We start from the raw sequence: 25,362 nt of genomic DNA, 5'->3' as shown, positions 1-25,362 counted from the left end.
GGGGGGTATAGTATTGCATGTAGCAGAGCTGTGTGTGTATAGGGTGCTATAGTATTGCATGTAGCAGAGCTGTGTGTGTATAGTGTGCTATAGGGGGATATAGTATTGCATGTAGCAGAGCTGTGTGTGTATAGGGTGCTATAGGGGGGTATAGTATTGCATGTAGCAGAGCTGTGTGTGTATAGGGTGCTATAGGGGGGTATAGTATTGCATGTAGCAGAGCTGTGTGTGTATAGGGTGCTATAGGGAGGTATAGTATTGCATGTAGCAGAGCTGTGTGTGTATAGGGTGCTATAGGGGGGTATAGTATTGCATGTAGCAGAGCTGTGTGTGTATAGGGTGCTATGGGGGGTATAGTATTGCATGTAGCAGAGCTGTGTGTGTATAGGGTGCTATAGGGAGGGTATAGTATTGCATGTAGCAGAGCTGTGTGTATATAGGGTGCTATGGGGGGGTATAGTATTGCATGTAGCAGAGCTGTGTGTGTATAGGGTGCTTGCAGCAATGTAGCAGAGTAGGAAGCCTGGCAGGGACTCGGTGACAGGATTCTTTTAACTAATAAACTCTTAGGCCTCTTTCACACTTGCGTTGTCCGGATCCGGCGTGTACTCCACTTGCCGGAATTACACGCCGGATCCGGAAAAACGCAAGTGTACTGAAAGCATTTGAAGACGGAACCGTCTTCCAAATGCGTTCAGTGTTACTATGGCACCCAGGACGCTATTAAAGTCCTGGTTGCCATAGTAGGAGCGGGGATCGGCGGAGCGGTATACTTACAGTCCGTACGGCTCCCGGGGCGCTCCAGAATGACGTCAGAGCGCCCCATGCGCATGGATGACGTGATCGATGCGATCACATGATCCATGCGCTTGGGGCGCCCTGACGTCACTCTGGAGCGCCCGGGGAGCCGTACGGAAGGTAAGTACACTGCTCCCCCGCTCCCCGCTACACTTTACCATGGCTGCCAGGACTTTAGCGTCCCGGCAGCCATGGTAACCATTCAGAAAAAGCTAAATGTCGGGTCCGGCAATGCGCCGAAACGACATTTAGCTTAAGGCCGGATCCGGATCAATGCCTTTCAATGGGCATTAATTCCGGATCCGGCCTTGCGGCAAGTGTTCCGGATTTTTGGCCGGAGCAAAAAGCGCAGCATGCTGCGGTATTTTCTCCGGCCAAAAAACGTTCCGTTCCGGAACTGAAGACATCCTGATGCATCCTGAACGGATTTCTCTCCATTCAGAATGCATTAGGATAATCCTGATCAGGATTCTTCCGGCATAGAGCCCCGACGACGGAACTCTATGCCGGAAGACAAGAACGCAAGTGTGAAAGAGCCCTTAGACAATTATCTAAATCCCTGCAATAACTATACAGTGTAATTACATCAGTCTGCTCCACTGCATTCACTCACTGCAGCAGAGCTGTGTTTGCCAGGAGCGAGTCCCTCCTGACCTTCGGTTCACTTGAGAGCCGACTCACCAAGTGAATCAGGAAGTGAACCGAAGATCCGATTCATGAAAAAGACCCGAACTTCCCATCTCTAATCTGCTGCCCAGAAACCATGATTCTGTATGGGGACGAGCAGTAGCCATCCCTCATCCTCATGCACACGGCTCACGGGCTCAATATACAGTAAGATATAACACACTCCGTCTCCCACATGAATGGTGACATCTCTCCTCTCTGTCCTGGAGATAATTGGATAAAGGGGCCAGACATAGTTCCATCCATGCAGTCGATGAGTAAGACCATTGTATATGCTAAATGTATCATATGCATAATCTATTGTGTTTGTGGATTGCGTCACCGGCAATATCTATTGTGTTCGCTAATTTCCATTGTGTTCGCTATCTGTGACTGCGTCACAGGCAGATAAGGTGGTTTGTGTACATTTAAAGGGTGAAATAGGGTCAACTACATGAACAGCTTACAGCAGACCGGATTATAAGAGTCTGGACAAGTGGACTGGACATTCATAACACAGGGATTTTGTCAGAGAGAGAGAGAGCCTGTCGCTGCCTGTCGTCACGAGTGAGGAATAAGGATGGCTTTAAGAAAGAGAAGCAATATATGGATTCATTTTGAGGAAGTTGGTCCACAGAAGGCAAAATGCAAGATCTGCAATAATACTTTTTCAGGACAAGCTTCAAATTTCAGACGTCATCTTAAAAACAAACATCCAACGTTATCGCTTATGGAGGAGGGTCGAGCAATATCCACATCGGTCTCCGGTGAATCCACATTAGCGTCTCCGTCTACCTCAGCTGGCACAGTCTGCACCCCTTCTACAGAATCATCCACCACCACCACATCTGTTGCTACCCCTGCACAAAGGTCTCACCAAAGGCAGATGACAAGGTACGTGAGAGCACCAACTGGTCCCATCCGACAGAGCAAAGTGGATGAGCAATTAGTTGGAATGATTGCCTTGGATTTCCAACCGTTTGCAATTGTAGAGGACAAAGGATTTAAACGTTTTGTGAAGGCCCTTGATCCTTCATACAATTTGCCGAACAGAAAGACACTATCAGCCGCTGTCTTACCTCAGCTATATGACAATGTTAAAGCTGAAATGATGGGGAGAGTAAGCAACGCCTCTGCCGTGTGTCTGACAACTGACTGCTGGACATCCCGCACGACAACCACTTTTATGGCAGTCACTTGTCATTATATTGATGACAATTTTAATCTTTTGTCCTGTCTGTTGGACTGCTTCTCATTTACGGAGAGGCACACAGCGGACAATCTGGCAGCTGAACTTAACACAATTTGTGAAGAGTGGGGCATCACAAACAAAGTTGTTATGTGCACTTCTGACAATGCCAGCAACGTAAAATCAGCTATCCGGAAAGTTGGATGGAAGCATTTGCCATGCTTTGCCCACACATTAAACTTAATTGTGAGGGAAAGTTTGAAACACATTCAGGAGACGGTGGCAAAGGTCAAAAATATTGTGGACTATGTTAACGGAAGCACTGTAGCAACTGAAAGACTGAAGACCACACAAAGGCAAATGAGCCTTGAAGAGTTGCGGCTCAAGCAAGATGTAGCAACAAGATGGAATTCAACATACTACATGCTGAAAAGATTTTTGGGGATGAAAGATGCGATTATTGCTACACTTGCTTTGGTCAACCCCAGCTTTCCAACCCTGACGCTTGAGGAGTGGGATTTTATAAAAGATGCATGTGAAGTACTGAAGCCCTTTGAAGAGGTCACAATGGAAATCAGCGCAGAAAGGTGTGTATTATTCTGTTACAGATCAAACCACATGGCCCACAACAGGTCTGATTACATGTATTTAGTAATTTCTGTCCTTTCTTTCTCATTACAACAGATATGTCACTGCATCGAAGGTCATTTTGATGGCAAGGGAACTGCAAAAAGTCGTCCAGAGATTACGTGGTGCTATCTCCAATTGTGGTCCTGTTATGGCAATGATTAAAGCACTTACAGATGAAATGCAAAAACACTTTCACCAGATTGAGCACTTTCAACAGCTGGCTGAGGCAACCCTTCTGGACCCCAGATTTAAGCAAAGGGCATTTCATGACCCAGTAGCAGCTGATGAAGCCTCCAAACGTGTCACTATGGCTGCTGCAAGAATTGGGTCTAGTACGCAAGTGGGTGACCCTCATACTACTGGCCCTACAGACCCCTCAGCTCCTCTTCAGTCGGAGCAACAACCTTCTTTCTGGGCGGACTTTGATGAGAGAGTTGCGGATGCAGTGACCGTCTCTAACCCTACTTCACTTGCAATGACAGAAATGAGAGGGTTTCTTGCAGAGTCCCTCATTCCAAGCACAGAAGACCCTTTGGCCTGGTGGAAAACAAGGCACACAATTTATCAAAGGCTGGCAACTATTATGAAGACAAGACTTTGCATAGTTGCTACCTCTGTGCCTGCAGAAAGAATATTTTCAAAAGCTGGCCAGCTTTCTGAAAGAAGAAGCAGGCTGAATCCAAAGAAAGTTAGACAGCTAGTTTTTCTTAACGCAAACATTACCTAAAGACACAGCTGTAGAGAGGCGTATATTATCTACATTTTTCAGATAGTTTGAACTTCTTTTGCACTTAGTTATATTTACTTTTGGGACCTGCACCTACAATCAGAATGGAGTGGGAAAGAGAACGGAGGGCACACTGCGCATGCGCAGCCGCCCTCCATTAATTTCTATGGGGCCACCGAAAATAGTGGAGAGCTGGCTCGGATATTTCCGTCAGCCCCATAGAAACTTCTATGAGAACAGCGCTTGGTGGTGGGTGGACCCTGGGAAATCCGGGGTCCTCCAGCCATAGCGCTCCCCACTCCATTCTCGTTGTAGGTGGGACCCGCACCGATCAGAAAATGGGGGCATATCGTATCAATATGCCTCCAATGTCTGAGATTGGAATACTCCTTTAAGTGCAGTTTTTCATTATTATTCCAGTGCTTTAAAAGTTTGATAATGTTCTATTAAAAATGGTTTATTCTTTAAAACCCTGTGTGTAAATGTGTTATTATCTACCCCACTGTAGGAAAAAAAAAACATCCAGGGGGTGTGAATTTAGGACTGGGGTAAATAATATAATTAAAATGGAGGGTTAAATGTGTAAGAATGTGTAAATGTATAAAAAAATAATCTCTCTCATTAAGGGTGGGTACGCTATGGATTCCGTTATGGCTTTCCGTTATAACATGGTTATGGTTGTAACAGAAAATAACGGAATCCATAAGACGGATCTGTTCTGCTGCCCAATAGACTTGTATTATGGCGTAAAGCAAAACGGAAGGCTTTAAAAGGCATTCCATTTGCTTTCCGTCCTAATAGAAGTCTATGGGAATCAAAATGGATCCGTCTGGGTCCCGTTATGCAAGACGGAAAACAAAGGACCCAGACTGATCTGTTATGATTCCCATAGACTTTTACGATGACGGAAAGCAAAACGGAATGCCTCTTAAAGGTTTCCGTTCTGCATATCATTTTATGGATTACGTTATTTTCTGTTATAACCCTTTTATAACGGAATCCATAATGCTAGTGTGAACCCACCCTTAGTTATATAGCTACTGAATGAGACAGAAGTTTCAGAAGAAGGGATGCCTTTAACATATATATCTCCTTGAGAAGCTAATTTGATCCTAAAGGGTTAATTCAACCTGTAATCTAAACTCTGTCCTGTTCTCTTATCTCTCTGCTCCTGTCCCTTAATCTTATCACTGCTGCAACAAAAGCATCAGCCTCAGTGTAACCTGTTCTAGTGACTCATGATTCTTTTCAAATGAGTCTCTAAGTCGGATCTTTAGATTCTATTAACCTGTGACTCATTCGATTCTTAGACTGCGTGTATTGTGTGACTCAGAGCTGCTAGTGCTTGCCTTGCCTCAGCTCTGATTGGTTGGTGGGTGGGGAGGGGAGGGGCTGGCAGAAGCAGCTTCCACTCTGGGATCAGATTACGCTCCTCCCGAGTCCCTCCCTGCTGTCGTGTCTCTGCTATTGTCTGTGCGCTATGTGACTCACTGACTCAGACTGAGATGTTTCACACGATCAGCTCAGTCAGGTGAATCGACTCCTCCGGTTCAGTGAACTGAATCGATTCAAATGAACGATTCGTTCATGAACCGGACATCTCTAGTGCTTTGTACTTCGTTTTCGCCAGTCCTGCACGTATGAGGCTCCTGCCAGCTAAGTATGTGCGGCCTTCCCTCCCTCCACGCCGCATCCCCGCCACCTCGTCTCATACAGCAGGCCCGTCCGGCCTCGAGTTGATTTCACGTCCCCCTCATGTTCCCCCTAAATTCAGCCACGGTGCCTGCAGCTTCACCAGCCGGCCAGGCATCGGTGTCCCGCCCGCATGGCTTCGTCTCCGACCCCGTCCCGGGTTTCAGGGTCGCTCCAAATGTTTCCAGGGGGAGGGTGGTTCGGCTCCCGCCCCGCCCTTCCTCTCCCAGCGCCTCCCGCCTACATTACCCGGCCACCGCTCGGTCAGTCTCACGCCTGTTGCCCCTCTCCCATCTCACCTCGGCCTGATGCGCTCCAGGGGCCACCCGGCCGGGCAGACGCCGTGCCCCGGCACCTCCAACTTCAGATCCCGCGTCCTGTGCGATCCACGGCGGCGGGGGGCGGCGCAGGCTCCTCCCCGTCCACGCCCCCTCTCTGCGTCACAGGCCTCAGAGACCAGGCGGCAGCTGCTCTGCGTACGCTCCCCTGCATGCATGCAAGGCCTAAACACCATAGTGCAATAAGTCTTTCCAGTCCACTCATGTCACACACTCCAATAGCTACAATTCAGCAGAGTTGAAAACAAAAAACAAATAAAAAACACATTATCAGTTCTGGTTAAAAAAAAAATAAACTTTTAATTATAAAAAAAAATAATTTTTTGCACCAATCTACATATCATTACAAAACGTCGCAATGTCGCCCGTTTTACGTTACAGAAATACCTTTCTGGTTTCGTTCTGACAGAGCTGTGGCACGCCAACCGCAAATAATACGGAATTTACCTGACCTTTTTGTCCGTCAAATTCTTCATCAAAAGGTTGGTATCTTGCTTTACTCTCACCATTGTCTCAATTCGCGCTCTGGGTACGGTAGTCTGGACACGTCTGTTCATCTATGTCCACGCCTGTTTTCGCGCTTCAGGTTCGTTTGTCAGTCACGTCTCTCGCCTGTTTGCGTTATTCAGGCCACGTCTTTTTTCACGTTCCATGCCTGTTTTTCGTTATCCAGTTTCACGTCTGTTTTCCACGTCTCATGTGTCATTCACGTCCCAGCCTGTTTTCGTTATTCAGGCCACGTCTGTCATTTACGTCTCACGCCTGTTTTTCGTTATTCAGCCCTTGTCTGTGATTTACGTCTCACGCCTGTTTTCGTTATTCAGGCCACGTCTGTCATTTACGTCTGACGCCTGTTTTCGTTATTCAGGCCACGTCTGTCATTTACGTCTCACGCCTGTTTACGTTATTCAGGCCACGTCTGTCATTTACGTCTCACGCCTGTTTACGTTATTCAGGCCACGTCTGTCATTTACGTCTCACGCCTGTTTACGTTATTCAGGCCGTTAAAAAAAAATTAAACATTTAAAGAGGACCTTTCACAACTGTACAAAATAAAAACTAACTAGATCAGTGGGCAGAGCGGCGCCCAGGGGTCCCCCTGCACTTACTAGTATGTCTGGGCGCCGCTCCGTTCGCCCGGTATAGGCTCCGGTGTCTGCGCTCCCTCTGACAGGTATAGGCTCCGGTGTCTGCGCTCCCTCTCATAGCCTGGCTATGAGCTGTGCGCTGCGATTGGCCAGCGCTGTAGCAAGACACGCCTCATACAAGAAATCAGTCAGAGGGAGCGCAGACACCGGAGCCTATACCGGGCGAACAGAGCGGCGCCCAGACATACTAGTAAGTGCAGGGGGACCCCTGGGCGCCGCTCTGCCCACTGATCTAGTTAGTTTTTATTTTGTACAGTTGTGAAAGGTCCTCTTTAAATCATTACAAAAAAAAAACACAGCGTTTTACATTATTCACGCCTGTCTACGTCATTCAGGCCACGTCTGTCTTTTACGTCTCACGCCTGTTTGCGTTATTCAGGTCACGTCTGTCTTTCACGTCCACACCTGTTTTCGTTATTCAGGCCTCGTCTGTCTTTCACGTCCACGCCTGTTTTCGTTATTCAGTCCTCATCCGTCATCCACGTCTCACGCCGTTTACGTTATTCATGCCATGTCTTTTCACGTCCCCCTTATTTTCACGTTTTAAGCCACATCTCTTCTTCTCGTTCCATCCATCTATTCCGTCCTCATCTTCAATCAGGCCACTCCGTTTCACACACACGCCCTGGTTTCATCTTTCTGGTCACGCCCCTGTTATTCTTGGTCTCACACCTGCCACGTCAGGAAGGCCATTTCGGTCCCTCATCCATGTTCGTCTATCTTCATGGCGGCCTACCCAGGCATCAGGTTCATTCATTTGCAATCTTGCTCACTGGCCATAGGCCCCTCCGCTAAAACTTTTACTTTTATCTCAGTCAAGACCCGATTTCGACTACTCCGCCACTAACCTTCAGGACCTGAGGCCTCGTTAGACCAGATGGGATCTTCAGGTACTGATCCTCTCTTTATCTAAATTCATCCGGTTACGGAGCCTCGTCACGTCTTTTTCAGGGTCGCTCCAAAACGTTTATCTGGGGGCAGCAAACACAACGCACCTCCTCGGGTTCCAGGGCCCTAATGATTTCGAGGCTACGTCTCGTCTAACCCCAAAAGAACACTAAACCTTGCTCTCTCTTTCAGCTTTCCAACATGTCACGTCGTTCTGAAATCGATGACTCTGCTTCCCTTCCAGATTCCAGCGTGGGGTCACTTCGGAGCTGGACGATCCCCAAAATTATAGCCGAGTTGACCAAAAGAGGGATTCGTTACCCAGCTTCGGCCAGGAAGGCGGAGCTTTATCGACTCCTGGTGTCCGATTCCTCTCCCTCTGAAGAGCAGGTGTCAATGTCAACAATCCAGTTGTCATTAACTCAGCTGCACGCCACCATCAACACCCTAGCCACTTCCGTTTCAGACATTCAGAACAGGCTGTCGGCAGTGGAGTCCAGAGATCCACCTCCCAGCCTCCCCATCCTTCCTCTCCCGGTCGCTTCCACGTCCCAATCCACATCCTCAGGTAGGGTTCCCGCCTTGTCCGAGGTAGCCCCGTCCCATTTTGTGGCTGACTCCATCAAACGAGACATCTTGGAGGGTAAGGACGTCAATTTGGCCGCCATCCTCATTGCCAACCACGACACGGTTGAGAATAGGACCATCGCCTGCGAAAATGTATTGATAGTTCTCAGGTCCAGGGATGCCCGATTGAACAGGAAACTTTCTATCCCAGAATTCGTCCTGGCTTTCAGCCTGTTCAGGGACATAATCTGCTCCGCCTTCCCCGTAAGGCGCGAGGAGCTAGATTTGTACTTGTACAGGGTCACGGATCTGGGGCACAAGTACGGAGGGTACGCATTTTATGACTACCATTGCTCCTTTTCGGCCAAAGCCACAGCGACCCTCGCCCAGATCCAACGGGTCACCAATTGGGCATCCCTGGACGTGGAGCTGTTTTGCCGACATTTAGCCGGCCTCAAAGCACCCGCTTGCTCATCATGCCAATCCATTCTGCATGCCTCAGATTGGTGTCCAAATCCCAGCCTTCCATCGTCCCAGCCTAGGTCTGTGGCAGGCACCTCAGGGTCCCAGCCAAGACACAACACGGGCACGGACAAGCTGGGTCGCCCCATAGTTTTCCTAGGCAATAGTCAGGTATGCAACAACTACAACTTTGCAACCTCCAATTACAATCAGTGCAGAGCGCTCCACGTCTGCTCCACTTGTTTCAGGGCCCATCCCCTGTCGGTTTGCCCGAACAGAACGGCCAGAAACAAGTGACTAGGCGTGGTCAACGTGGACCTGCTAGCCGCACTTCTTCATGATCATCACAACCCCCACCTGGTTCACTTCCTCATCAAGGGTTTTAAGGAAGGTTTCCACACTGGTCTCGTGGCCCTTCCTCCGTCATCTTGGGAAGGCCCCAACCTCAGGTCCGCCATTTCCGATGCCGCTTCGGTGGGTCCTCTGGTCCAGGCGGAACTGGAGAAGGGTTTTCTCATCGGCCCTTTCTCTAGCATTCCCTTTGATTACTGGAGGATAAACCCTATCGGCATCGTCACCAAAAAATTTACCATTAAAAAAAGATTAATTTATGACCTCTCAGCTCCTCATTTTCTAACATTCCCAGCCTCAACTCCCTAGTTCCATCTGAGGAGTTCTCAATGAAATACTCCTCTCTCAGTGAAGCCATCGCTCTCATCCTCCTGGCAGGCCAAGGGGCTTGGCTGTCCAAGGCTGACCTGGCGGACGCCTTCAAGCTGCTGCCCATCAACCCACAACTCTGGAAATTCTACGGTTTAAAATGGGACGGCTTGTACTACTTCGCCAACCGCCTCACCTTTCGGCTCCAAAAGTAGTCTGTGGCTTTTTGACCAGTTCGCTCAGGCCCTCCACTGGGTCCTGGTCAACCACTGCGGGTGCCCCATGGTCATCCATTATCTGGATGACTTTCTCTAGAGCAACCGGACGTTTCACCTTGCAAACTCGACAGCCTACTACAGGTTTTCGCCAGCCTCAACATCCCTGTCGCCCCTTCCAAGATGGAAGGGCCCTCAACCACCATCACTTTCCTCGGCATTGTCTTAGACACCCGCAAGATGGAAGCAAGGTTGCCTGAGGACAAGCTGTCCGGTAATTTCCAGATTTGTGGGTTGCAGGGTCGTCTCGAAGCAGGAATTACAATCCCTGCTAGGCATGCTGAACTTCGCCACCAGGATCATGCCCCAAGGCAAGGCCTTCTTATCCAGATTATTGGATCTGCTACCGACAGCCGCAGAGCAGGACTCCCTGATAGTCCTGGACACCCAAGCGATGGCAGATCTATCTATGTGGAGTTCCTTCCTGACCTGCTGGAATGGGATCTCCCTATTCGTCCCTCAATGGTGTCCCTCTTCTCCCACCATTTTTTCCGACGCAGCTGCCTCCAAAGGTTTCGCGGCCATCTACAACAACCAGTGGTTCGCAGGCCAGAGGCCTCCCGAAATCTCTTCTATCAGCGAGTACCTCAGATCCTCCCCCCTCCTAGAAATCTACCCAATTGTAGCGGCCGCACAAGTTTGGGGCAGGCAGTGGGCAAACTCCCCGGTGACATTCATCATGGACAATCAGTCGGTAGTGGACATCATTACCAAAGGCAGGTCAAAATCCTGTCACATCATGCCTTTCGTCCGCAAATTAGTTTGGCTCTCCCTACAGCACAATTTTCAGGTTTCATGCAGACACATCCAGGGTGTCCAGAATTCCGCGGCTGACGCACTGTCACGCTTCCATTTCCACAGTTTCTTCCAGGTCATGCCGGAGGCGGAACCAGCAGGGTTGTCCCCTCCAGAGTTCAACACCCTACGCATGGACTAGCGCAAATCATTTCATCCGCCAAATCCCTCATAAAAAAATCACTATCTGCCAACACAGCTAGAAACTATAAAACCGGTTGGAACAGCATCCAAAAATTCTCACGTCTACATCCTAGGAGCAGCACGGATAGGACGACCTTTTTGATGGCTTTTTTAGCTTATTGTCACCATCACCTCAAGCTTGGCTACAATTCCATCAGATTGTACATGGCAGGGGTGCAATACTACTTCACTCTCAAACATCCCGGTAGTAAGGCCATATTCGCGTCCCCCGCCATCAGGGCAGTCCTTAGGGGGATTCAAAAAAGCAGCCTGCCATGCACTCCTACCAGGCAATTAGTTTCAGGGGATCTGTTTAGAAAGCTTTCAAATTCCCTAGACAGCAACCCTTTCGGGCTCCATCCCAGCACCATCATAAAAGCGGCCATGTATTTAGGTTTTTATGGGTTTTTCCGGCCAGGGGAATTCATAGGTTTCTCCCCAAAATCGAAGGGTCTGACCAAGAGCCAGCTAGCTTGGAGTCACGACCATTTCATCCTGCTACTACCTTCCACCAAAATGTCACAATCAGGGCCCCCAGTCCAAGTTAAGTATTTCAGGTCCTTCAACAAATGGTGCCCAGTCCAGGTTTTCAACCAGTTAATAAGCTCCTTGGGTCATTCCTCCCCAGACAGCCCGCTGCTGCCCTTCAAATCCAAGCCCCTCACGACTGCGCAATTCATTTCCCACATTCGCCTAATAGTTGCCGGCCTAGGTTTCAATCCCAAAACCATTTCAGGTCACTCGTTTCGGATCGGGGCGGCTTCCGCAGCCTCCAAGCACAATGTTCCCAGTCATATCATCCGCAAGATGGGACGTTGGGAGTCATCTTGCTTCACCAGGTACATTCCCAATCCGCATCAGGAAATATCAGACGTTTTCCGCAAACTGGCATTGTAAACCATGTACCCTTCAATAAATACAAAATCTACCTTTTGCCTTGCTTTTTGGCCCCTTATAGGCTACCTACGTTCACGGCTATGGGCACAATCCAGGCCTACTTAGTTAATGGTACGGTTAGGTTTCCTGGGCTCTCTGCGCTAGCACCAGTATCCGTAGCCACGACCATAATTGTCAAGGCTGTTGCAGCCTGTGATTGTGGGAGGGGCGTAGGCTTTATAAGCTCCCCTCCCATGGTCATCCGACGCTGGCGTTATTCTGTGCCCCACCCTCCCTCCCCGTTTCAAGGGCTTCCTCAGGGTATGCCCCCTTATAGGCTACCTACGTTCACGGCTATGGGCACAATCCAGGCCTACTTAGTTAATGGTACGGTTAGGTTTCCTGGGCTCTCTGCGCTAGCACCAGTATCCGTAGCCACGACCATAATATTCCATATTTACAGTCTTAATTTAACAGGTCACCACTAAAGAGGTAGCCTATCATAGGTGGATGACGATTATTCGGTAACATTTGGTGTTGTCATATGTATGTGAATATTTAAACCTGTTGTTTGCTCCCATCTATACACACAAGGAAGAGGGCATGATCTCCCAAAACACTGCGTGGGATGAGGAGGCGGAAAATACTCAACATGTGGTTACAAGAAAGTTAAAGGGGTATTTCTGAAAACAGATATGAACCTAGCGTTATTCAATGGCTTTCAATGGCAGTCAAGTTTAGAATTGCTACATGTGTATCTATCTATTATCTGTCTATCTATCTATTATATGTCTATCTATTATCTATCTCATATCTAATCTATCTAATATCTATTATCTATCTAATATACAGTACAGACCAAAAGTTTGGACACACCTTCTCATTCAAAGAGTTTTCTTTATTTTCATGACTATGAAGACATCAAAACTCTGAATTAACACATGTGGAATTATATACATAACAAACAAGTGTGAAACAACTGAAAATATGTCATATTCTAGGTTCTTCAAAGTAGCCACCTTTTGCTTTGATTACTGCTTTGCACACTCTTGGCATTCTCTTGATGAGCTTCAAGAGGTAGTCCCCTGAAATGGTCTTCCATTTCTCCAGTTTGAAGGAGTTCCCAGAGATGCTTAGCACTTGTTGGCCCTTTTGCCTTCACTCTGCGGTCCAGCTCACCCCAAACCATCTCGATTGGGTTCAGGTCCGGTGACTGTGGAGGCCAGGTCATCTGGCGCAGCACCCCATCACGCTCCTTCATGGTCAAATAGCTCTTACTTTCAAAGTTTTCCCAATTTTTCGGCTGACTGACTGACCTTCAATTCTTAAAGTAATCATGGCTACTCGTTTTTCTTTACTTAGCTGCTTTTTTCTTGCCATAATACAAATTCTAACAGTCTATTCAGTAGGACTATCAGATGTGTATCCACCTGACTTCTCCTCAACGCAACTGATGGTCCAAACCCCATGTATAAGGCAAGAAATCCCACTTATTAAACCTGACAGGGCACACCTGTGAAGTGAAAACCATTTTAGGGGACTACCTCTTGAAGCTCATCAAGAGAATGCCAAGAGTGTGCAAAGCAGTAATCAAAGAAAAAGGTGGCTACTTTGAAGAACCTAGAATATGACATATTTTCAGTTGTTTCACACCTGTTTGTTATGTATATAATTCCACATGTGTTAATTCATAGTTTTGATGCCTTCATAGTCATGAAAATAAAGAAAACTCTTTGAATGAGAAGGTGTGTCAAAACTTTTGGTCTGTACTGTATATCTCATATCTATCTCATATCTATCTATCTATCTATCATCTGTCTATCTACCTATTATCTTACATAGTTAATACGGTTAAAAAAAGACAAACGTCCATCAAGTTCAACCAAGGGAAAGGTGGGGACGCGAATCCCAGAAGGAAGTGAGACTCAGATTTCTACACGTTTTCATAAGCATTTATGTTTTTTACTTTTAAGAATTCGTCTAAACCCTTTTTGAAACTGTCCACTGTTCATGCTGTGACCACGTCCTGAGAAAGTCTATTCCACAGATCTGTCTATCTATCTATTATCTATCTATTATCTATCTATTATCTATCTATCTCATATTTAATCTATTATCTATCAATCATCTATCTAATATCTATCTATCATCTATCTATCTATCTATCTATCTATCTATCTATCTATCTATCTATTGTCTCACTTTACCAAATAACAGTATATCTCTATATACAGGCTCACATTACCACATACCCAGTATGTCTATATATACTGTATGTAGGTATAGGCCAACATTATCAAATAACAGTGTACCTCTAGCACGGGGATCAGCAACCTTCGGCACTCCGGGTGCTGTAAAACTAAAACTCCCAGTATGCACACTTACTCAGCTCTTCTTGTAACTGGAAGTGAAAGGAGGATTCTGGGAGTTGTAGTTTCAGACATCTGGACTGCCGGAGGTTGCTGATCCCTGCTCTATTGTGGTGCAAATCTTAGGCCACGCTCCTTTCCCACAAAACCGCACCCGTTTTCCAGTAAACTGCAATCCCCTTCTGGAATAGGCGCAAATAATTTCTTTAACCCTAGATGCACAAAACTATGACAAAGTGCACCACATTTTGACACAATTAATGCCAGAATCTAGGTGCACTCACCTTAGTAAATGGGGGCCACTGTCTGTCCTTGCACTGTGAGGACTGCTTACTTTATGCACATTTGAATTATCGGTTCCGTTCAGAAATCCTATTTTCATATAACCTATTGGGGACTTATGAGTTAATAGTCAGGGGTCGCCTGCTCCGACTCCTCATCTTTTGGTCAGCAGGGAGAGTAGGTTCATAGTGAACTTCTGTGTAATGCTTCATTTCCCCTGTGGTGGCGCTGCTTAGAAACTGAACACTCATTGCCTAGTTTCTCTACAAATTACAACTGATAGCTCAGAGTCCCAAAAGGGGGGCATTTTGTAATATTTTATTGTTAAGGGACTCTTCTAACAAGGAGGATATATTAAATAGAGCAACATTGTGTCACTCAGGTTCACTGTCTCTTTAAAACTCGTTGATATTTACTTGGTGACAAACCACCTCTGATATAACAAGTAGAGAACATCCATCTTGTTTTTCTGAACTGTATCGCTCAACTCACCACAAGTTTCACCTGGTCTGTTTTTGCAGAACAGGATTCAAGTGTTTTTGCCTACATGAAGCTATTCATTAGAAGATGAAAGAAAACCTAAAACCATTAAACATAAAACAGTAAAGTAAAAAAAAATACAAGTTCTTAGACAGACAATTCAAACCTTGTGCAAAAGCTAAATTTGCACATCTGCAGCTGGCTGAGAAGACTGCAAGCTTCCTGCCTCGACCACAGCACCACGCCGCAATACTGTCTGTTGTGACACAGATATCACTAACATATGGCCATTACCTTTACTGACTCAGCACTGATAGAATGAAATACAATAGATATATACAGCTAAAATACAGAATGAAACCTGTCATTTGATTTATAAAGCAATATTATAGCGCTGGTACTATACTGCATCTCCTGCAAACTTATTTTAATACATTTCCCCCTAAAAAATCTTTTGGTCAGAACTGACATGACACTTAAAGGGGTTCCTTCTGTGTTTTTGACTATGCTGTACCGCTGTTTACAGATAGGTAGGGACTGAGGAGAGCTGGACAAATATACCTTTTGTGTAGCTTTTCTTATCAGGGGTAGTGTGAATGTGAAGTTTTATTCTGCCAGATTTTGCTCCTGCAGGTTCCCAGGGTGGGGCTTCACTGTGAAATACTCCCCTGCGTTGATCTGCTCCACAGCTCCTCCCCTCTGATCTGAGTGACAGATTTTCTGGTCTTCTGTTTCGAGGCTACAGCTGTCCTGCAGAAGTGAGGGGCTGTGATGCAGTTCCCTGCAGAGAGCACTTCACAGTAAGCCTCCATCTTCAGTGAACCTAAGAAGCAGAATCTGGCAGAATAAAAATTTATATTCATACTAATCCTGATGAGAAAAGATCCATAAAAGTAATGTTTGTATTGCTCTCCCCAGCCCCTACCTGGTGCTTTAAAACTGCTGACAGACTCCCTTTAATTTGCAGCTAACTATGTATTTATTGTTTTATGTATACTCTGTTTGTATTCAGATTTAGGCCTCATGCACACGGCCGTTGTTTTGGTCCGCATCCGAGCCGCAGTTTTGGCGGCTCGGATGCGGACCAATTCACTTCAATAGGGCCGCAAAAGATGCGGACAGCACTCCGTGTGCTGTCCGCATCCGTTGCTCCGTTCCGTGGCCCCGCAAAAAAAATATAACCTGTCCTATTCTTGTCCGCGCTTTGCGGACAAGAATAGGCAGTTATATTAAAGGCTGTCCGTGGCATTCCGCAAATTGCGGAAAGCACACGGACGCCATCCGTGTTTTGCGGACCGCAAAAACGGAACGGTCGTGTGCATGAGGCCTTAGGAGAAGTAAAATAACTGCTTAAAGGGGTTTTCACAGACTTTTCTCCTGATAACCTAACCTCCAGAGGATGGGTCATCAGTATCTGATTGGGGTGGGGTCTGACACCCGGGATACCTGCCTATCAGCTGTTTGAGAAGGCACCAGCACTCGCAGTAGCGCTGTGGCCTTCTCGCAGTTCACCAAGCACAGCACTGTCCGGTATTTACTTTAAATGGGGCTGAGCTGCACCTACACCATGTGATTGATCGACGTGACATCACATGGCTAGGCAAAGCTACAAGAAGGCTGCGTCGCTACTGTGAGTGATGATGTCTTCTCAAACAGCTGATCGGCAGAGGTTCCAGGTGTCAGATACTGATGACCTATGCAGAGGAAAAGTCATCAGTTAAAAAATCTAGGAAAACCCCTTTAACTGTATGCATATTTATTTCAAGATAAGAAAAACAATGAGGACTATGTACTAAGGGCCCTACATGAACTTATCAGTCAGAGTACCCAGAACTGACACCTGCATAGAAGCAATAGCACAGAATTTAAACGTAACTAAAGTCAGGATATGTACAAATGAGGGGGTTGTTGGAGTGGTTTACTATACAGCAATGGGTTTTAGATGTGAAAAATGAAAATCAGACATCATATAGTACTGTACATGACAATCTCTTTCTAACAAAGCTAGAATCAGCTCTGTACCTCACATGGGACCACAGATCTCCCCATTCATTGCTCCAATTGTTCTGCTAGATTTATTTCAGGCTGGCAGCTCAGGGGGCGTGTCCTTTCTCAGTGGGCGTGTCCTTTCTCAGGGGGCGTGTCCTTTCTCAGGGGGTGCTCTGTTACATTCACCGACCTGCGACCCCTGTGATAATATTTAATGAATCAGCTGCCGGAAGTAGAAGCACTGTGCGCAGTGAGCCGGCTGCTACATGAATTATTATCACAGGGATCGCCGGTCAGCGAATGTAACGGAGCATTAGATTGTATAGAAAGGGGGAATATAAATGTAATTTTAACTCCTAAGACTCCTGTGCCCAGCCTTCTGTCTCCCAGGGAAGGACGGGAGGCTGAAGCACAGCGTCCGCACAACCCGTCTCCCCTTTGCTAATAGGAGACGGATGGCCCTTAGCAACGCTCTTTTGAAGAGTGCTGCTAAGGGCCATTTCAGCCCGTTTTCTACCAAAAATAAACTTTTTGGCTAAATAAAGTCTATTGCAAAATTGTTACCTATCACTTGCCCTACACTTTAGCAAAAAAAAATAAAAAATATGACAGTTATCCTTTAACAAAAGATATGGCAGATGACAAAGATTTAAACTGTGATTGTGTGTCAAAGGACAAACAGCAGGTGACGTTATACAGATACATTTTATTGAAGAGCTCAGTGTCTGTCAATGAAGCCATGCAGGAAAAGGAGAAGCCGAAGTGGAGCTGCCTAGAATATCTCCCTGTGCTCTGTGCTCCCTCTTTTTTAAGACTATAGGGCAGATATAGTAATCCTGTCCAATACTTAGAGAGCGTAAACCTAGATGGTGTAGTCTAAAAATGGCCCTTATTTATCAAAGTGGCTCCTGCTGTATGATAAATTTGGTGACACCCGCCTGAAACGCAGGGGCGTAGATAAGGGGGGGATAGGGGGGTTCAAACCCCCCCCAGAGTGTCTGTCCTCCTAACCTGCCAGAGAACGGCCCGGGCGTGCCGCTGCCTGCAATAGCGGCGCGGACAGTGCGGCACACAGAGAGGTGATGGAGGCTGCAGGGCGGGCAGCATAGGCGTGCGCACGGGGTGTGCCGGGTGTGCCTGGGCACACCCTAATCACACCCCTGTGCTCCGCCTCCTGCACTGCCGCCTGCCAGCCCCGCACTAGTGTCCGACCGGCGACCGCACAGATGGTAACTATGACACAAAGACATATACAGACAGTGTATTCAGTCCACCCCCACTGCTCCTGTGCTCCGCCTCCGTGACTCCGTCTCCCAGCGGCCGGCCACGTAACGTCACTCACTCCGACGTCATGCGCCTTCTCCGCCTTCATTAATAAAGTGGGAGGAGCATGCACCTGCGGCGTGACGTAGTGAGTGACGTCACGTTACGCTGCTGCCGGCCGCCTAGTTTTAGTGTTTGAAGAGCGGGAGCCAGCCTGCAGCCTATCTGGAGTCCTGACAGTCCCAGTAAGTTAGTGATAGATTATTAGATAGTAGTAGTACATATACTTTGCACAAGTAGCTCACTTAGTCACTTACATAAGGAACGGCGGGTCCGTCTTACAATAGGGACACTGTCAGGGACACTGTTATGGGGGAAGGGGAGATATCTGTGGATGTGGATGATGACTCTTATAATTTGAGAAAGCTGAAACCCCCCCAGGAAAAAAAATTATCTACGGCCCGCCAGAAACGTTACACACTTTTGTCTAACTCAGGGGTGGCCAACCTTACAGATACAAAGAGCCAAAAAACAACAACATATGACTACCAGGAGCTATACATTTACACAAGAGTCACCGTATTTTTCGCCCTACAAGATGCACCTAGGTTTTAACAAAGAAAAATAAGAGAAAAAAAATATTTTTCATCTGATCTGAGGTCTGATAAAAATATTTTCTTCTTATTTTTCATTAGCAGAGAAAAAAATAAAAAATATATTTTTCATCAGACCTCAGATCAGACTCCTAAATAAGATCCCCAATCCTCATCTGACCTAAAATAAGATCCCCAAACCTCATCAGACCTCCAAATCAGACCCCCAATGCTCGGATCAGACAACACAAATCAGACTCCAATTTCAGACCCTCATTGCTCATATCTCCCCCCCAATGCTCAGATCTCCCCCTTCTCAGATCTGACCCCCCATGCTCAGACCTGACCAACCCATGCTCAAACAAGACCCCCATGCTCAGATCTGCCCCCTATGCTCAGATCTGCATTCCATGCTCAAATCTGAACCCCAATGCTCAGATCTTCCCCCCCCATGCTCAGATCTGACCCTCATGCTCAAATCAGACCCCCATTGCTCAGATCAGGATCCCCCCATGCTCAGATCAGAACCTCCCATGCTTAGCTCAGACCCCCATGCTCAGTTCTATAATAAATAAATAAAATCTTGTCCCTTTCCTGATCAGGCACTGGGCTCCTGCTCAGGCACCTGCTACTCTGCAGGTCTGACACGCTCTACACTGTGACCTAATGAGCACAACGTCAGATCGTAGTATTTCTCCACGTACTACGTTCTCACACTGTGTGCATCAAGACGTAGTGGAGAGTGAGCTGAAGCTGCAAAGTAGCAACAGTGCCCGATCAGGAGAAGAGATCTGAGCATGGGGTGGAGAGTGAGCCGCCTGACTGCTTCCCGGCTCCACAGCTAGAGCCTCACTTGAAGAAGCAAAGAGCCACATGCGGCTCAAGAGCCACAGGTTGGCCACCCCTGGTCTAACTTGACACTACCTATTGGTAGACTTACTTTGTGCCACAATTTTGGTGCATTTCGTCACATTTTAAGTCCTGCCCTTTCCTGCTAAACCAGACCCCATTTCCCTCCAAACTGTGTCCTATGTGTAATGAAGCTCAAATGTGTATAAAAGACAAAATAAATGTAGTGCAAGATGCTTAGTAAATCTCCCAATATGTGTTCTCTGAAACGTTGCAGTTTCACATTAAAACACAGTTCATGGGAATAAGAGAACGTGTCACTGTGTTATGCTGACCGTGGTTGGGGCAGCACGAAACTGATGACCGGTTCCCCTTTAAATAGAGAAGATATGTGATGTACCACAGGGCAATGAGCATAGACCTCTCAACCAACTATTACTACAAAATGGTAACATGACAATTTAAATGTAGGAACACAGGCCCGGATTTTTGATGCCTTCACCAGAATTTTGGCTCCACAAAGTTGCAAAATGGGGCTTTTTGTATTTTTACACCACTCTTTCCAGTTTTTAAATATGGATGGAAATGTGGGTTTGGTTTGCTATGTTAATGAGTTTCACTCCAAAGTTTCTGAGACTTCTTTTAAAAAGTTGTAAAAAAAATGTACAATCTCACTCCAGGAGGAGGGTGGAGTAGGAAAACTGGAGTAGCTTTTCGAGACAAAAGTGTTAGGTTTAGGGCTCATGCTCACGAACTTATTTTCTTTCCGTGTTGTTGTTTTTTTGCGGACCATATGTGGAACCATTCATTTCAATTGGTCCGGAAAAAATGCGGAAGGTACTCCGTTTGCATTCCGTTTTTGTATGTCCACATGTCCGTTCCGCAAAAAAATAGAACATGTCCTATTATTGTCCGCATTATGGACAAGGATAAGACTGTTCTATTAGGGTCCAGCTGTTCCGTTTCCCAAAATACAGAATTCACATGGATGTCATCCGTATTTTTTGCGGATCCGTGTTTTGCGGACAGCAAAATACATACTGTCATGTGCATGAGCCCTTAAGGATGAGACAAATTTATCAAACATGCAACATTTAATAAATGAGGTATAAAGTACACCAAAGACAGACTCAAGCAAAACCAACTTTGAATATTGCCTCATGATAAATTCCCCCACAGAGTTTAAATGAAAAATGTTTTTCATAGTTAGCATGAAGTCATCTCCTCAAGATGAGGTGACAGTACCTGGATTGGGCTGGCTGGTCACTAGATTGTCCTGGTACCAGTCCTGGCGACTGCCCCAAGATGCGTTCTGTATGTTCAGCATTCTGATCTTCTGATCAGTGCCATCAGCCCCCATGGACTAACCACCAGCACTTGACCTTGGTAGATCAGCAGCGCATCTTGTTGTGGAGTCTTTGACCTTGATCTGAAAGAAAACAAAATGGAGGACTCTGTTTAGTCTTTGATTTCCCAGCAGGTACAATGTTTGCACTGATTTTCAGTCATGAGTGTGTAATGTTCTTTGGTTCTTCTAATCCCTACTTGTTTACAATGTAAGTCAATGGGGACGGATCCGCTTGAAGATGACACCATATGGCTCAATCTTCAAGCGGATCCGTTCCCCATTGACTTTCAATGTAAAGTCTGGACGGATCCGCTCAGACAACTTTCACACTTAGAAAATTTTCTAAGTTTTAATGCAGACGCATCCGTTCTGAACGGATGCGAACGTCTGCATTATCGGAGCGGATCCGTCTGATGAAACATCAGACGGATCTGCTCCGAACGCAAGTGTGAAAGTAGCCTTAGAAAGCTTTCTTGACTATCAGTTGATCCCAATGGATCAAGACTTATGGGCACATTATCTGCTTGCTTCAAATAACTATTTAGAAATTTGCAGACACATTTTATGGCATTCAGTGCTGTCCCAGTGGCCCCTCATTGAGGCACACTGTGGTGTACATGGAGGCACCATGACTAGCTGTATTGGGGTCCTCTGAGTGTCTCTTAAAGGGGCACTTTACCGGCTGTAATTGTAATGAGTGTCTCTTAGGCTACTTTCACGTTGGCGTTTCTGGGTCCGCTTGTGAGATCCGTTTCAGGGATCTCACAAGCGGCCCAAAACGGATCAGTTCAGCCCCAATGCATTCTGAATGGATAAGGATCCGTTCAGAATGCTTCAATTTGGCTGCGTTTGGTGACCGTCTGACTATGCAGAGCCAAACGGATCCGTCCTGACTTACAATGTAAGTCAATGGGGTCGGATCCGTTTTTCACTGACACAATATGGTGCAATTGAAAACGGATCCGTCCCCCATTGACTTTCAATGTAAGTCAAGACGGATCCGTTTTGACTTAGACTTTTTTTTGAATGAATAATGTAAACGGATCCGTTCTGAACGGATACAAGCGTTTGCATTATCGGTGCGGATCCGTCTGTGCAGATACAAGACGTATCCGCACCAAACGTGACTGTGTAAGTAGCCTTATATGTCAAGAGGACAATGTGGGGCAGTGTAAGTTTAAATATTCACGTACATATGACATCACCACATGTTACACAGTCAATACAACTCCTCAACATACACAATGACACAAATACTTAAATGAATTAAATATCCAAGCAGTAAAAAACATTACACAGTTCACAACAATACTCTACAATGACACACATCATTTGACCCTTTGGGTTCTACAGTGTCCATCTTCACAATCCAATGTGTCACGTTGTTATAGACTTCTGTTGTTCTCAGAGTCGCGGTCACATTCACACATTACTTGGTTCTTTGTACCTCTTAATATTCGACATGTGCTTGTTTAATTGAATTTTAATTGAATTTCTTTTGCCTGATATACCACATTCCACAAGGGCACTTTAAACCATAAAGAACATTCTTAGTACAGCAACTAGCATACCCTCTTATAAATGTTTTATAGCCCTGCATATGGTCATATGTTGCATCTCCCTTAGGCTATACTCACAGAACAGACTACTGGTATAGCCAGATACTGCCGCACAAAGCTGGATCCCTATTGACTAAAGTGGAATCCAACGGGGATCCGTCCTGTTCCCGGCATAAATACAGGCTTTGGGCTGGACAAACACAGCTGCATTCAGTATTTTTTGTCCTGCTAAGAGACGGAATTTATGCCAGAAACTGTCCAGATCCACATCGGATCGCATTATAGTCAATAGGGATCTGGCGATGTGCGGCAGTATCTGACTATGCTGGATACAGTAAACTCTGGTAGTCTGTTCCTCTGCCTGGACAGACCAATGGAGTTTGGGAATATGTGAAGTAACTAGTGTTGAGCGAATCAAAGTATGAAATGGACTTTGATCCGACAGAGAAAATTCGATTTGCCGTGCTTTATGGTATCGAATCGATTTTCCCTAAAAAAAATTCATACTTACCTCATTCATTTGAGTGCGAAGAGCCTGCGGCCAGCATCTTGATTGAAGATCCCACGCGCAGTGACCTATGATGTCACCACGCCGCCCGACGTTAAGATTTCGCACTGGATTTTCAATCGAGATGGCAGCGGCGGGCTCTTCGCGATCAAATTGATAAGGTAAGTATGATTTTTTTTTATTTTTTTATTTTTTATAAAAGACTTAAATATTAAAGTCAGATTCCGCGATCAGCGATGAACATGGCATCTGAGGGGTACAATGACGGGGGTGGCACAATCACCGTTTCCTCTCATTGCACCTATTTGCAAATAAATACGCTTCATGACAAAGTAATTTGTCACAAAGTGAACCCCCTGTGAACAGATGTAATCTAGGGGGACACCTGTAAGCAAGTGTCCAATATTTCTGCAGCGCCACCACTGGAGACATTAAGTATTTCATAGCATTTATTGAAATCAATGGGCTGTCCATGTGGCTGCTGGTTCCTACTCTTTGTAGTTTCTCTCTGCTGTCACTTATAGATGAGGATCCTGAACTGGGGGCTCTTCTCTATTAACTTACAATCTCCTAAAAGACAACTTCTTTCATATTACCTATTATATAAGATGAAGATTGTAGGAATATAAATGGAAGCGGCAGACTGGGACTGACCCACATGTGAATCCCATGGTGGGCTCCTGAGCATGGTGGGCCCCTAGTCCGTTACCCCCCTGCACAAGTGGCACATTTTACAGTAGACTGTACTAGATATAGATTGGCAGTGCACAGCATCTTAACCTGCCTATATGATCATATAAAATCTAGGTAGATTATAAACCACTCCGTTTATTATTATAGATGCATCAGGTGGCGGAGGTGACTTCTAGGCACAGAGGAATTGCCGGCCAGTATCCTCCTTCATCAGGGATCTGCCTTCTCAAAGTCGCTGCAGGGACCCCTCAGTCATCTTGTAGAGTTTTGGTGCCGCTGTGTGGTCATATAATATTTGCATGTAGTTATACACTGGGCCCCCAGGAAGAATTTTACTGCAGGGCCCAAGGCACAACCGTCCAAAACTGATTGTGGACTGATTAGTGGTTATGTGAATAACGGATTGACTTGACGAAGGCCTAGAATTACCAGGCCAAGCAGCAACATGCATGCTGCTGTTTAGCAAATAGCAGTTGGTATTATTTCTTAATAGTAGACATAGCAATTAGAGATGAGCGAATCTCAATAAAAATACAATTATATAAAAAAAAAATAGATGAGCGAATCGAATACCACGAAGTGGAATTCGATCTGAATTTCAGGATAAATTTTATTTGCCTTGAAGCCGAATTTCTTTGTGCTTCGTGTTAGCGAATCGATTTAACCTGAAATAGTTTAAAAAAACTAAAAAATTCATACCTCCTCCATTAGCTCGCGACGGGCCGCCACCCGCCATTTTGATTGAAGATTTCGATCGAAATCCCATGCGTGGTGACGTATGAGGTCAACACGCTGACCGGCGTGATGACGTAATCTCACGCCGAGCGAGATTTTGCTCCAGATCTTCAAGTAAGATGGCGGCAGCTGGCCCGTCGCGAGCAAATAGAGGCGGTAAGTTTGATTTAATTTTTTAATTTTTGTTAATTTCACACTGCTTTTACACTCAGATGCCGCGATCATGTATGAACGTGGCATCTGAGGGGTACAATGACAGGTGCGGCACTATTGCATCTCCCTGTCAGTGCACTCGCTACTTACAAAAAAATGCGCTTTGTGACTAAGTAATTCATCACAAAGTAAGTTTTTTTGTAAAATTCGGCGAATCGTACTTTTCATAAATTCGCTCATCTCTAATAGCAATATATAATTTTTTTATGTAATTATCATTCAGTAATTAGTCTCTCTGCTCGCCAAGTACGGAAGTCTCGCTTTTCCTGTGACAGGAATAAAGATCTAAGGAAATACAGGAGTGACATAAATTCTTCTCATCCTAAGTCCCCTGTGGCAAGACAAACTTTATTTATAACTTCAGCTCACCTAAAATCCTATAAAATATGCACGTCTGCCCGGACAAATCAATCAAATACAATTCAGGAAATAACATGAATGTTTCAGGAAATACACATTTGTTCTCCATGTTTTTGTCAGATATTTTAGATATTTTAGAATTAAAGGGCTGTTCTATTTCAGATATTTTAGAATTAAAGGGCTGTTCTATGAGGTGCCCAGCAGCCTCCAACCTGTGGCTGTCCTGC

At 45.9% G+C, this 25,362-nt stretch overlaps 1 protein-coding gene across 2 annotated transcripts in view; it reads right to left on the bottom strand.

Moving 5' to 3' along the window:
• LOC121002582 (paired box protein Pax-6-like) overlaps positions 1 to 21,079 on the bottom strand; it is a 61,316-nt gene extending 40,237 nt beyond the window's left edge. Inside the window, exons 1-2 of one of the 2 annotated variants that reach the window (XM_040434030.1) lie at positions 20,965 to 21,079; positions 17,579 to 17,584 (exon numbers count right to left, since the gene is read on the bottom strand). In XM_040434030.1, the coding sequence (XP_040289964.1) occupies positions 17,579 to 17,584; positions 20,965 to 21,079 (121 nt within the window). Of the gene's footprint in view, positions 1 to 9,896; positions 9,903 to 17,578; positions 17,585 to 20,964 lie in introns of both variants that reach the window. The other variant, XM_040434035.1, reaches the window with a different exon arrangement.
• Positions 21,080 to 25,362: the final 4,283 nt, after the last annotated feature.

The sequence above is a fragment of the Bufo bufo genome, chromosome 1, assembly GCF_905171765.1.
Source record: "Bufo bufo chromosome 1, aBufBuf1.1, whole genome shotgun sequence".
Taxonomy (NCBI): Eukaryota; Metazoa; Chordata; class Amphibia; order Anura; family Bufonidae; genus Bufo; species Bufo bufo.
The sequence above is the reverse complement of the archived record's forward strand: the minus strand, read 5'-3'. Positions and strand labels throughout refer to the sequence as shown.